Source organism: Styela clava, chromosome 6, assembly GCF_964204865.1.
Source record: "Styela clava chromosome 6, kaStyClav1.hap1.2, whole genome shotgun sequence".
Taxonomy (NCBI): Eukaryota; Metazoa; Chordata; class Ascidiacea; order Stolidobranchia; family Styelidae; genus Styela; species Styela clava.
In genome coordinates, this window is record NC_135255.1 from 9,250,103 (window position 1) to 9,262,151 (window position 12,049).

The 12,049-nt window shown below is 34.5% G+C and overlaps 1 protein-coding gene across 7 annotated transcripts; it reads right to left on the minus strand.

The window, feature by feature from the left end:
* Window positions 1-103: 103 nt before the first annotated feature.
* Window positions 104-10,892, minus strand: LOC120331758 (uncharacterized). 7 transcript variants are annotated; one of them, XM_078113891.1, is made up of 6 exons: window positions 6,318-10,036; window positions 5,712-6,220; window positions 5,313-5,475; window positions 5,129-5,240; window positions 4,702-4,804; window positions 104-4,172 (listed from the first exon to the last, which is right to left on the minus strand). In XM_078113891.1, exons 1-3 carry the CDS (start codon window positions 6,547-6,549, stop codon window positions 5,461-5,463), a joined length of 756 nt encoding a protein of 251 aa, XP_077970017.1. In that variant the 5' UTR covers window positions 6,550-10,036; the 3' UTR covers window positions 104-4,172; window positions 4,702-4,804; window positions 5,129-5,240; window positions 5,313-5,460. The 7 variants fall into 7 exon arrangements, 6 of the variants coding, with proteins under 6 accessions (XP_077970017.1, XP_077970015.1, XP_077970016.1 ...); XM_078113889.1 differs by having other exon boundaries at window positions 4,702-5,240; XM_078113890.1 differs by having other exon boundaries at window positions 5,129-5,475.
* Between the last annotated feature and the right edge of the window lie 1,157 nt (window positions 10,893-12,049).

A 12,049-nucleotide genomic window follows, 5' to 3' on the forward strand; every position in this document is an offset into this window, starting at 1 on the left:
AATAATAACTTTCTTTATTTTACAATTCAGCTGAAAATCAATGTTAGAAGACTGATCATGACAAATAGGATAAGACACATAATTAACGCCTCATGGGATTCAAACCTTCATTACATTACTCCCACTGTGTAAATATAGCCCATTTATTTACTTTTTTCTAATTATTATCGTCCAAACCCCATTGAATTTAGTAATTTGACTCTATTCCTAACACTTAGCCTAGCATGATTTGCCTCACCGCCGAAAAGGTTAATGTAATGTACCTTAATACAGTAGCGTAATATTCATAAGCTACCGATACCGTATCTAGACTGTCAATGTCCTTTCCCTTCAGGATAAATAAGTAAATGCTATGCATGTATGTAATGTTAATGCTGTGATTGAGGATGCTGTACTGGCGTACGGTACCGGTACAGTATCGTACCTATATTTTCCAGTATTTTCATGTTGTTTCAATTAAAAAACCCAAAATCAAGTACTGTACCGGTTGCCTATCTTCTTGTACATACAGACATACGGTAGCGTACCAGTAGTGACTTAGGCGTAACATATTGACAGAAGGTCAATAGCCTGGAGGCATGATCGATGGCCGAATGATAAAAATTCAATTAATTTGTTTACTATATACAATATATACATGTTTTTACCATTTTTTATTATCAAAGCGAAACTTTGGCATGCCGTTCTTCAACTAACCTATTTTTGCCACACATTGAATTTGAATTTCAAAAATATAAAAATGATCGAAATGAAATAGATCTGAGCTCAGGTACTCAAAGATACAAATTATTTGGGAAATGAGCTATTAGCTTGGCATATTAACTTTATAAAATGAATATGTAACATTTTATAACATGATTTGGGACAACTTGAGAGTGAACATTTAATAGTCATAATCGAATAGGTAAAATTATATGAACTCATTTTACAGAGAAAGTATCATGAATGCCATATAAGCTTGGCATATTAGCCTTATGGAATAAAAAATGCAACATTTTATAACATGATTTGGGACACTTTAAATATGAGCATTTATTAATAGTGATCAAATATAAAAATAAAGACTTAAAGTTGCTTAGGAAATATCATGGATGCAATTTTGGTTTAGAGCAGCAAAGTATATGTTACATTGGTGAATATAGTGAACGATGGCAAACATAAAAAAAAAAACAGTAATCTCCAAAATCACAATGAGGAAAAACAACAACAATTCATCGTGAATGCACAAGTCAATCATATTGGAATTGCAATTGTATATGGAATCAAGAATACAGACACAGTAGTACAGTACCGTATATATTTACACCTAACTAGGCTAAAACCAAATATATAAATACGGCCTACGGTCTAAAGAGAGAGAGTGAGATTTATTGCCACAAAAACAAAATCAACACTAATATAAACAATAATAGATAATGCTACAACGAGAATATCGGTCGGAGACCGAAGACTTATCAATCTTAGATCGGTAATTAGTTAATAACTCGCTAATTATACGACATAATTAACCCAAAATCTATAGGCTTCTGGTCCGAGGTGAGATGCATGCACATGCAAAATTTGGAGCAGATTCAACCACGCGTTCGTGAGATATCGCGTTCATCTAACAGACAAACATACAAATACCTATCAACATACTTACCGATCTTAAGATCGATAAGTAATAAACAGCGATTGATTATTGTTTTGTGCGGGTCGGTGTGCAGGACCGATTAAGGTCATCTAGGCTCCCGACCCTTGTGTAAATGCTGTATATAAGGTTATCATGGCATAATATAGTACCATGGGTAAATGCAAATGGGATTAAATAAAATATACATTAAGATAAAGAAATGAGTGAATGAGTCGGCAATTTAAAGTTATTATTATTAAAGTTATCAAAGGGCAATTTAGGATTTTGAGAGGTCAAGTACCGATGTAACCGATCATGTCCAATGGAAGAATTAATTTTTTTTTATTGTCCAATGGAAGAATTAATTTTTTTTTATTGGACACAGACCGAGATCAAAAATTGAAAGATAGGGACAAGAAAATAATATCATCACAGATTCAGTAATGGAGTGCATGACATAAAAGTATCATTTGACTCCTTTTGGCACCTTAATTAGTTCACATGAAGAAGCAGGGGAAAAATAATAACAATCGATGAATATTGTTTAATTGCTACCAGCATTCATAAGTATTTATACATACTTGAATAAGGATTCGAATATTTATGTATTATCCACAATTAAATATACAGCTCACTTGTTACACAATGAGTTTAACAATATAAAAAGGTTATTAGGTAAATTAATTTACGAAATGAAAGCATGGAAAAACACAGTGACAATCACTGAATACTGTATGGTGGCTACCAACATTCATAAAGATTAACAAAAGAAGAATGTCAGGCGCCATCCACAAAAAAGCAAAATATATGTCTAAATATCACCATATTACCGGTACCCACATTACGGTATTCACCAACCATCTCACTCCATCCCCCGGGATAAATACGTAGGCTAAATCTTATAAAATTGATTAAAACGCTGATAAACAGTGGCGCCGATGACGTTCTCGCAAAACTACCTCACATTCGCGCTTACAGTCTTACTCACAATCCATGACTTTCTGGCAACCGCGTTTAGAGTTTTTATCATTATTTCACAGTTTCATTTTTTGTTATTATTTCAAAACTTTGGCTACCGGGAACTCTCCAATGAACCGAGGTCATGAATTGATAAAAAGTACTTTACTTAAGATGTGATATGTTCCAAGAACAATATTTTTTGGAGGTGTACTGCATTAGTATGGACCTTTGACGCCCGAAAAATCCTGCTTTTGCGAGTTGGCACCCGTAAAATGGGGTATGTGATTCAAACTTATCCTTATGATTCTCCGCATACCTGTTTTTCAAAAGTACCGGTAAAGAATTTTAGCCTAGTCTATCACAGCAATTTCTACACAAATTTTTTATTACTGCAATTAAATTAAAACTCATAGGAAGACAGAGTGATCATTGAATTATCTGATTTATATTAAGTTTTCGAAACACAACTGAAAACTAACGAATATAGTTCAAAAACGAGGTAATGTTTACGACCACGCTTGGTAATCTGTCCGAGTGAGGAAAGTGTCTGAGCGGATGCGAGAAGGGAGCATTGTTAAGTCACTTTTTGCATCTTGCTGATTGGCCAATGTCACGCAGTAAGGAAGTCGATGCCTGAAATATTTCTCAAGTTTTTTCCCATACAGTATATCCAAGTAGGGTTCGGATATCGAGGGATTAGGTGAAAGATTGAAACAACTTGTATGACAATAAAATCACGTATTTATTTCATGTAATATTGACGCGGAAACATTTGAACATCTAGGAGAGTGGTTCCATCGACCTCGAGGTGGAGCACTTTTTATATCCAAAATTTGGCATAGTATTCATAATATCAAACCATTTCTGCATTTATCCATTGATGATGCCAATCGAGAGCTTTGTTGCATCTCAGGCCCACCTCTCTGCTGCATCAATCCTGCAACAGTCCTAGATAGCACTTGGGCTGTATTTTTGTGTAGCTTTGTAAGCACATATGGGATTCTGTCAATTTGCAGAAGCATTAACTCTTCAGACGAAAAGAAGGATGGTACTGCACGAAAATGGTCCCACAGAATAGTTATAAGTTTATTTCGACTCCATAATCAGCAATATACGATAATAATAATAGATAAAAATAAAAGTAACTGATTATAGAATCGGGACTTGCCCTCTTTTTTAATAGGCGAGTTCCACCAGCGTGACTCGCAAACACATTATTGCGTACTGTTTTGAGTAAATGAGGAGGGTCGAATACGAGGTAAATGAAATGATCAGGACTGAACACATTGATACATTTGTATGGAAACTTCAAATTATTTAATTCATGGAACTTTTTACGGTTTGCACTCCAAGTCCATTTGTAATGAGTGCGATGACCCTAAACCCACATTCTTGGAGTTCTCCGACACTTTCCCATGAAAATCCTGGTGAGATGGTCTGAGCGAATGAAATTTGTTGCATAGAACGTTAAGGGCTTTGAAAACTTTCCAATCAAACCACATGTATAAACTTGCAGTGCATTGTGTGCAGGAACTTTTTTCTCGACTCTCCCAAGTCAACCATCATATTTTTTTTGAATTGTAGACAATATTTTCTTTGACTAAAAATGGATAAAGATAGGTTGAAGACAAAGTTATGCCAGGTTTCAAACCAATTACCAAATTTTTCTTTCGCACATTAAAGTTTTTGAAAAAAAAATAATTGTACAGTATATGACAGGGCTACTCAACTATTTTTATCGAAGGTCCGCTAACAAAACTTCAAAATTATTTGGGTCCGGTCTTTCCAGAAATGATATTTCGGCATCCTTAAACGAGCACTTCCTCGACCGACTAATGATTAGTAGCAAATTGAAATTGTTTATTATGGTGTTATAGTTCTTTCCGTATATATTCAAAACTATGAAAGTCATTTTATAATAGGAAATTACAGTACCTAAATTTGTAATAGCAATATTGTACAGAAAAATAATCTTTTGCTAATGCAATCCAAAATAAAATATTACCGAATATGATTGCGATTAACCAATGATGAATCAAAGTTGACCTACTACCACTTTCTCATCAACTAGCACGAAAACTGACAAATCCTATTAAAAGTTAGGGGCCAGATCCCACAAGTACTTATACCTTTCATTTCACCCATTGACAATACAATGAGGCGCTCATGGTCAGGTAATCCAGATGCTTTCTGCTCCAACACTTTCTGAAAATCCTGGGCTTTTACACATTTCTGAACAATTATGCAATCAAATAATATCTGAATTCTCCAGGCATCTCAAGCTCATCCTCTATTTAGGCCTTTTCTTGCACATAATTGCACAGTTGTAAAAATGGCATTTTACTTTCTGGTAATCAATGAGTGTTCGCCTACTGGGGAGAACAAGTAACTTGAACTCTGCAGTTCATCGTAAGTGCTAGAATTTTTTAGACAAACTTCAAAACTTTTTGTTTCTAAAATGATTAAATCGCCTAATGCATCTCAAAAGATGTGGGAAAAATAAACTTTTTTTTTTGTGCTACCAAACAAACCACTCCAAACTTTGTATAATACCACCTTTTACTTTTTTATTGATAAATTCATATCTTCTGCAATGTCAGTATCAACGAGAACATGATATTCCTGTTTTGCCAATAATTTTTCAATTCTGTCTTCTAATTTATGAAGCCTGCAACATAAAAAACAATATTATAGACAACAATTAGTATGCAAATGACACATCGATTCGACAGAAACATACAGTACTCATTGTCCTTAGCCTTAACGGAGGTATTTTTCAGAGATTTCAACAACATCCCATAGCATCAAAATCCCTTTTTTGGCTTTCTGATGACTTGACAGTCCTTTTTTCCTCTTCAAAACACTGTTTGCATCTTTTCCCAGATGATTCACAATTTAGTGATCTAAAAATAATGATAACAGACATTTCTTATCATTCTCAAAGGAACTGCCCATATAGCAGTGTTGTAAAGTCATTCGCAAGATAATACTGTAACTAGACGGTACTACGCTCAGACACATGAGCTAAAGATGCTGATTCAAATACTTTGAGCGAAAAAATAGTTAAATTTTCAACACCAACACCAGTGGTGAACATTGTGAATTCTTAGCTACAGATGATTAGAAAAATATGTAATACCTTAACGCAAGCAAGCCCTTGTTTGAATTTTTCTGAATTAGTTCTCGAAAAGGACACTTCAAAATGTTGACTTGTTGTCGAACTGGAATTGCTGCTGCCAGTTATACCCTCACAAATGATTGATGTATAAATAGTATGCAGGATATTTGATAAAGTTGTGTGTTTTATATCAATATTATTTAGGACTTCAGATGTAACACTAGTCCAACCATGATAAAGTGCACTGATATGCAACTCTGAATCAATATTTATGGCTAAACTTGATTGCTCTGCAGCTGATTTGGGCTTGAGAAAAAGTTGAATACTATCATCTGAATTCTGGTATTTCCAGTTAGAGGGTAAATAATTTGATGCACTTTTTTTCAAGTCCTGCAAATTTTTATGATGTATTTTTTCAGCTACTTTTTTCTCTTTTGAAGATCTATTCAAAGTTGGCAACTTCGAACAACTTTTTTGGGGCATGTTTAGCTTGGGTATTGCACCAATTCGGAGACGCAACTGTGTTCCAACTGAAAAACACAAGAATATTACAAACGCAATGTTAATTGGCGAATAAGCTTATTACACAGGCTTTGTTGAAAATTCCTCTTTTTTTATTGAACTCACTTTTTTGAATGTCATTTTCTTCAAAGTGCCTTTCACAAATTTTTACTCTGTCACGTAAATACAGGTATTTGATATTAGAATCAGCCCGCAGACCCATTACAATTTTTTCAAGTTTGTCTGCCCATATAAATTTTTCACCGGAACAAAATCGCTTGGATGGTACCAAAAACAGGGTGCAAGATCCCCTGACTCTGACACTATCACATTGTGGAACACAACATCGATTAGTCATGCTGATGAGTGATGTGAATAAATTGCTTATAATACAAATTATGCAATTCTATGTAAAAGTAAAACATAGGTCGATGAGGCTTTAGGAAAAAGGAAACGGTTTTATTAGTGATAGTGCTGGTATGTTAGTCATTGGTTATAACAGTAGAATTATATTTATCCTAGTCCGGGAAGTGTGTAACTGACAGGATCGTAACCCAGTACTGGAATCACAAAACATAAGAAATAAATCTAATTCGGAAAAAAATTCTGTCTAATATTAAAGAAAATTCACTTGCAACATTCATTAAGTGAATAAAAATTCATCTACTTGATGGCTATAGATAGATGGAAAAAAGACTAGGTTCATTTCCTTACGTATTCAATTTATATTATTATTATATTGCTGCTATGTCCATGCTCTATAATTTTTGCGCATATCTTAATACACTTCAATAATAATTTCCCTCGTATAATAACAAAATTTTGCCACTAGTGCCCAATTAGAATTAACTGCAATGAACATATGAAGGCAGGTATAGAGAAAATTGCAACAATACAGTTCACAGCACAATACACAGCATCATATTGCATCTCACATGGCTCAGGTCAGGCCTATATTAATCTAAGATATAAACTAGTGCCCAATTACAATTAACTGCAATGAACATATAAAGGCAGGTATTGAGAAAATTGCAACAATACACAGTTCACAGCAACAATACACAGCATCATATTGCATCTTACATGGCTCAGGTCAGGCCTATATCAATTTAAGATAAAGGTTCATGACAACACTTTTTTTCAACTAAAATTGCTTTGAGGAATGTTAAGAGCACTTATCTATGAACGAATATATCAGAGCAGGTGATAGAAGAGCTTAAACGGCCTCTAGCTTGTTAAGAGCAATATGTGATTGTCAACTACTAACACTGTGAGGCCATTTTAACGTTTGGAAAAAACATAAAATACTTGACTTCTTGAGAATTATTAGAAATCTGTGAACTTTGTTGATACCTTCAAAATGGCTAACAAATTAATCAGCTTCAATATTCACTGTTTAATGATATGATGAATGGAGATAAAGCCTCTACGAAACACCAGTAAAAATTTTTTTGACCTAGTCAATAGCAAGAAATCTCTCCTACACTTTTTAAATGATTAAAAATCTATGTTTTGCAGTTATTTTGAATAACAATTGGTATTTATAAGTAAACAAATATCCGTTTCCATATCTTGTTGAAAATCTTGTAATTCTCTACTTTGTAATTCTGTTTTTGATAAATGAAAATATAAGACATCCCCCGAAAATAAGCCCTAGTGTTATTTTTTTGGGGAAACACGGTATTCCTTAGGATGCTTTTAAATAAAACATTTTTGATCGATTCTTCATATCAATATATATTATAACATTTCAACCTTGTATTTGTGCTAAGGATCCCATAATCCAATTTTATTAAGTTTGATTATTTTTTTGTTCTATCATCGTGGCATCAGAGGAATGTACTGTCGAACTGTCAGAAATATCATTAATGTCTGTATCAAATGTTCCAGCAGGCTCATTCTCATTTTTCTCATAGAACTTTTTTGTCATATTATTAATGCCAGACTTTAACCAATCACTTAGTTTATTCGAATCTTCTGGAGAGCAAGAAGGATACCCATCACATTCCAAAATTGTGCGAAACACATTTTCAGGAGTACTACCTATTTTTATCTCATCATCAGCTTGTTGAAACGAACTGTTCATTGATTTGCTGATATCAGATGATGAGTTGTTAGGAGCAGAGTTGACTGTATCAGCGTGTAAGCAATGACTTGTGATTGCTTTATCATGATTACCATTCATGATATTTAATTTTGCGGCTTTCATTCGAGAAGAATTTACATTTTCAATGTTATTCGTATTAGCTCTTTTTCTTGAGTAACTTTTTTCTTGTTCGTAACATACAGTCAATACTTCATCTTCTTTAACAACACTTAGAGGATTTGATGGCAATAAAACGAAGCCATCAATTTCCAAGTGAAGATTTGATTTTCTGGAAAATTTGAATCTGTATTTTATAAGTTGCTGAAGATCATATATTGTTTCACAAAAATCCTTCTCAATTGCTAAGATGAATTTATCAGCTTCAGGCATAAGTGCAGGAGGTTTGCAAAAACTGAGCCCAACTCTAGACGGCATGATCCTTCACATTTGTAAAACTGTTTGAAAAATCAGAATGTGGATCAAAAATTTCATAATCACAACTTAAAAGATTTACGAGCAGCAGTAGGTTTCTCACTGCAAATACAGAAATACTAAGCTGCTGGTACTCAAAACCTTAACCAGCTATCGCTTATCGGCGGAAGTATACGTTTGAAACTATGTCATGTTTTCTTATAATAAATGTATATAGGCTAATTGTGTAATCAATTTCGGTACAGTACCGTAACCAGAGGTTATGTCAACCTGCTGACCTGAACGATAAGGAGTCCAGCAATCATCTCACACATAATTACTGGTACCGGTAAGAGAGATTCGAAACTGTGAACCCACAAAGGAATATCAGGTGCAAGCGAATTGTGCCCTCTTATTATTATTTGATAAATGTTATAACGAATATCACAGAAAATTTGACAAACATTTAACTTATGCTTTTAAATCCAACACTCGTAAGTCAGTAGTACTGTAGTAGGTACCGGTATACAAAAGGCAGAAAGGAACAAGCATGCAATAACACACAGTTAACATCTGAACCTATCGAGCATTCTTATCACTGTAATGCCAAGACAGAATCCTTATTATACTATCATGTCTCCATCCAATCCAGACCATCAATTGCCCAACAAAATCAAGTGATTACCGGTAGGTACCGGTATCAATCAAGTTTATTTTTTTCCCGGTTGTTAGTACAGGATTACAAGGAGAAGCCATCATATCCGGTTGCCAGAGGTGCAAGCGTATTAGCACACCGCGACGACATACTTGCATAAAACTCTCAAAATATAATCCACAGAATTCAATTCATTAGCCAAGTCTTAACAACGAGAAATGCCACAAAACAAACAAGTTTGTCAATCCCGCTAAGATTTCAGTTAGGGAAAGTACCGGTACCTACTACCTATGGACTTTTCCTCGACCTTTGACCCCCGAAAAACACTGTGGATCAGGGACAAAAATTGTATAACGTGGTGAGAATGTGTCTGAATGTGAGAAATAATTAAATGCAACTCAGTAATATAACTTCTGCTATATTTCCATATTGTACGGCCTACGGCAAAATTTCCTGCTATTACGGGGACCCATCCTTATCTCATCGAAGAATTTCGGATTTTTTGGTTCCAGATGATCACCAAACCAATGATTCATGTCATTGACCAAACGCGACATTATAAAACCAGCTGGGTTATATAGACGTTAAAAATGTTATATTGTGGCCAAAAATGAGTGAAATATACTCCTAAAATAGTTCCACAGCCACCTATGGCTCAGTTTGGCAAGAAGATATGAAATATGGCTTCACGCGCGCATTGCTTCAATAAAGTCAAAAACGTATTTTTCACATTTTGATTATGAATCAACAATCTCGAAAGATTCGACTCGAGTCCATTACCTATTACTGTACTCGGATTCGCCGAATCCAACTAATTGTGGGCTCATCTTGTGTCTATTAAAAATCGCGGTCCGCACAATATTTCCTTGTGAGCCGCATTTGGCCCGCGGGCCGCAGGTTGCTCACCCTGCGGTTAATCATCATTTTAACGCACTGCGTCAACGCAAGGAATTCTCGAGGAAACATTCTTTGCGTTGACGCGCTGCGTTTTCCGAGATTTGAGTTGAGTTCAGGTGCTTTGATTTCCAGATCATCTTAAGGTTGCCAGAGTTGTTCCCGTTTATAAATCTGGAAAAAAAAATAATGTATCCAATTATCGACCCATCTCTATACTTTCATGCTTCTCTATTGTTTTTGAAAAGTTGATGCTTAGTCGCCTCCAAAATTTCCTTAATAAACACTCTATTATTAATAGCGATCAATTTGGCTTTCGAAATCATCACTCGACTACACATGCAATTTTAGATATAATTAGTAAATATTATGAAATCGTTGATAAGGGTTTGGTTGGCTGTAGTATATTTTTGGATTTAAAAAAGGCGTTTGACACAGTTGATCACAAAATACTTATAAGCAAATTGAAACATTATGGGATCCGCGGTACTGTGAGTAAACTATTTTCTAGTTACCTGCACGGTCGAAATCAATTTGTCACTGTCTCTGCCAATGAATCACCTCATGAACTTGTTTCTGTTGGCGTGCCCCAGGGCTCAGTTCTCGGCCCAACCCTTTTTCTTGTTTATATAAATGATGTAGTTAATTGTAGTTCAGGAATATTCAAACTTTTCGCTGATGACACAAGCATAACGTCAATATCTTCCAGTATCTTTGATTTGTCCAATCTAGTCAAAATAAACTTACAAAATATTTCTAATTGGATGAAATCTAATAAGTTAACTATAAATCCTGAGAAAACACAGGTACTACTAATAAATCATCCCTATAATAAAAATATCAAGTATCCACATTGTCCTGATTTTACTCTGAGTGGTGTTAGACTAAACGTGCATGACGCAGTTAAATACCTTGGAATATTCATAGATAACAAGCTCAAATGGGACCGACACATCAACTCCCTGAAATTGAAACTATCTAGGTCTGTAGGAATAATGACAAGGATAAAAAATTTGATTCCTAAAAAAATCATGCGAACTGTTTACTTTTCTCTCTTTTATTCGTACTTACAGTATGGAATTGTGGCATGGGGTTCCGCTGATAAAACTAGACTTAATGCTATAACTGTATTACAAAATAGAGCTCTTCGGGTTATGACCAATACTCATTTGCATCATAGTATGAGCCCCATTTACAAGCGTATGAACCTCCTAAAATTAAATGATGTTTATATCTATGAAATTGCTAAATTAATGTTTCTATTCAGGCATAGTATGTTGCCAGAGGCCTTTGACTTGTATTTTAGTGATTGTAGTTCTGTGCATTCTTATGGTACTCGTTCCGCTTCTAAGGGAGCATTTTTTATTTCACGAACAAATTCAAAATTTGCTCAAAATTCTATCAAATTCATAGGCCCTAAAACTTGGAATGATATCCCAGACATTCTAAAAACATTCTCGTACAAAAAATTTAAATTTGAGTTCATGAAATACATCATATCCAAATATTAAATGCAAAGTTTAAGTCCTCCAATTTCAATGGGATACTGATGTGGACATGTGTCTAATATGCTTATTTTAACTTGTTCTCCATGTATTGGTTTAGTGGATTTACACATATGACTAGTGCCTGATAGTTCATAGTTATTAATTTAATAACTGTAAACCTACTTTTGGGCCACCCTGTATGTGTCATGGTATAGTCCAACTATATGGCTAACAAATTGCAAGTCAATATGTTTTAAAACCTAGCTAGATCTTGGAATTATGTAGGATACATTTTTGTAGCATTTTGTGATATTTATTCACTCTA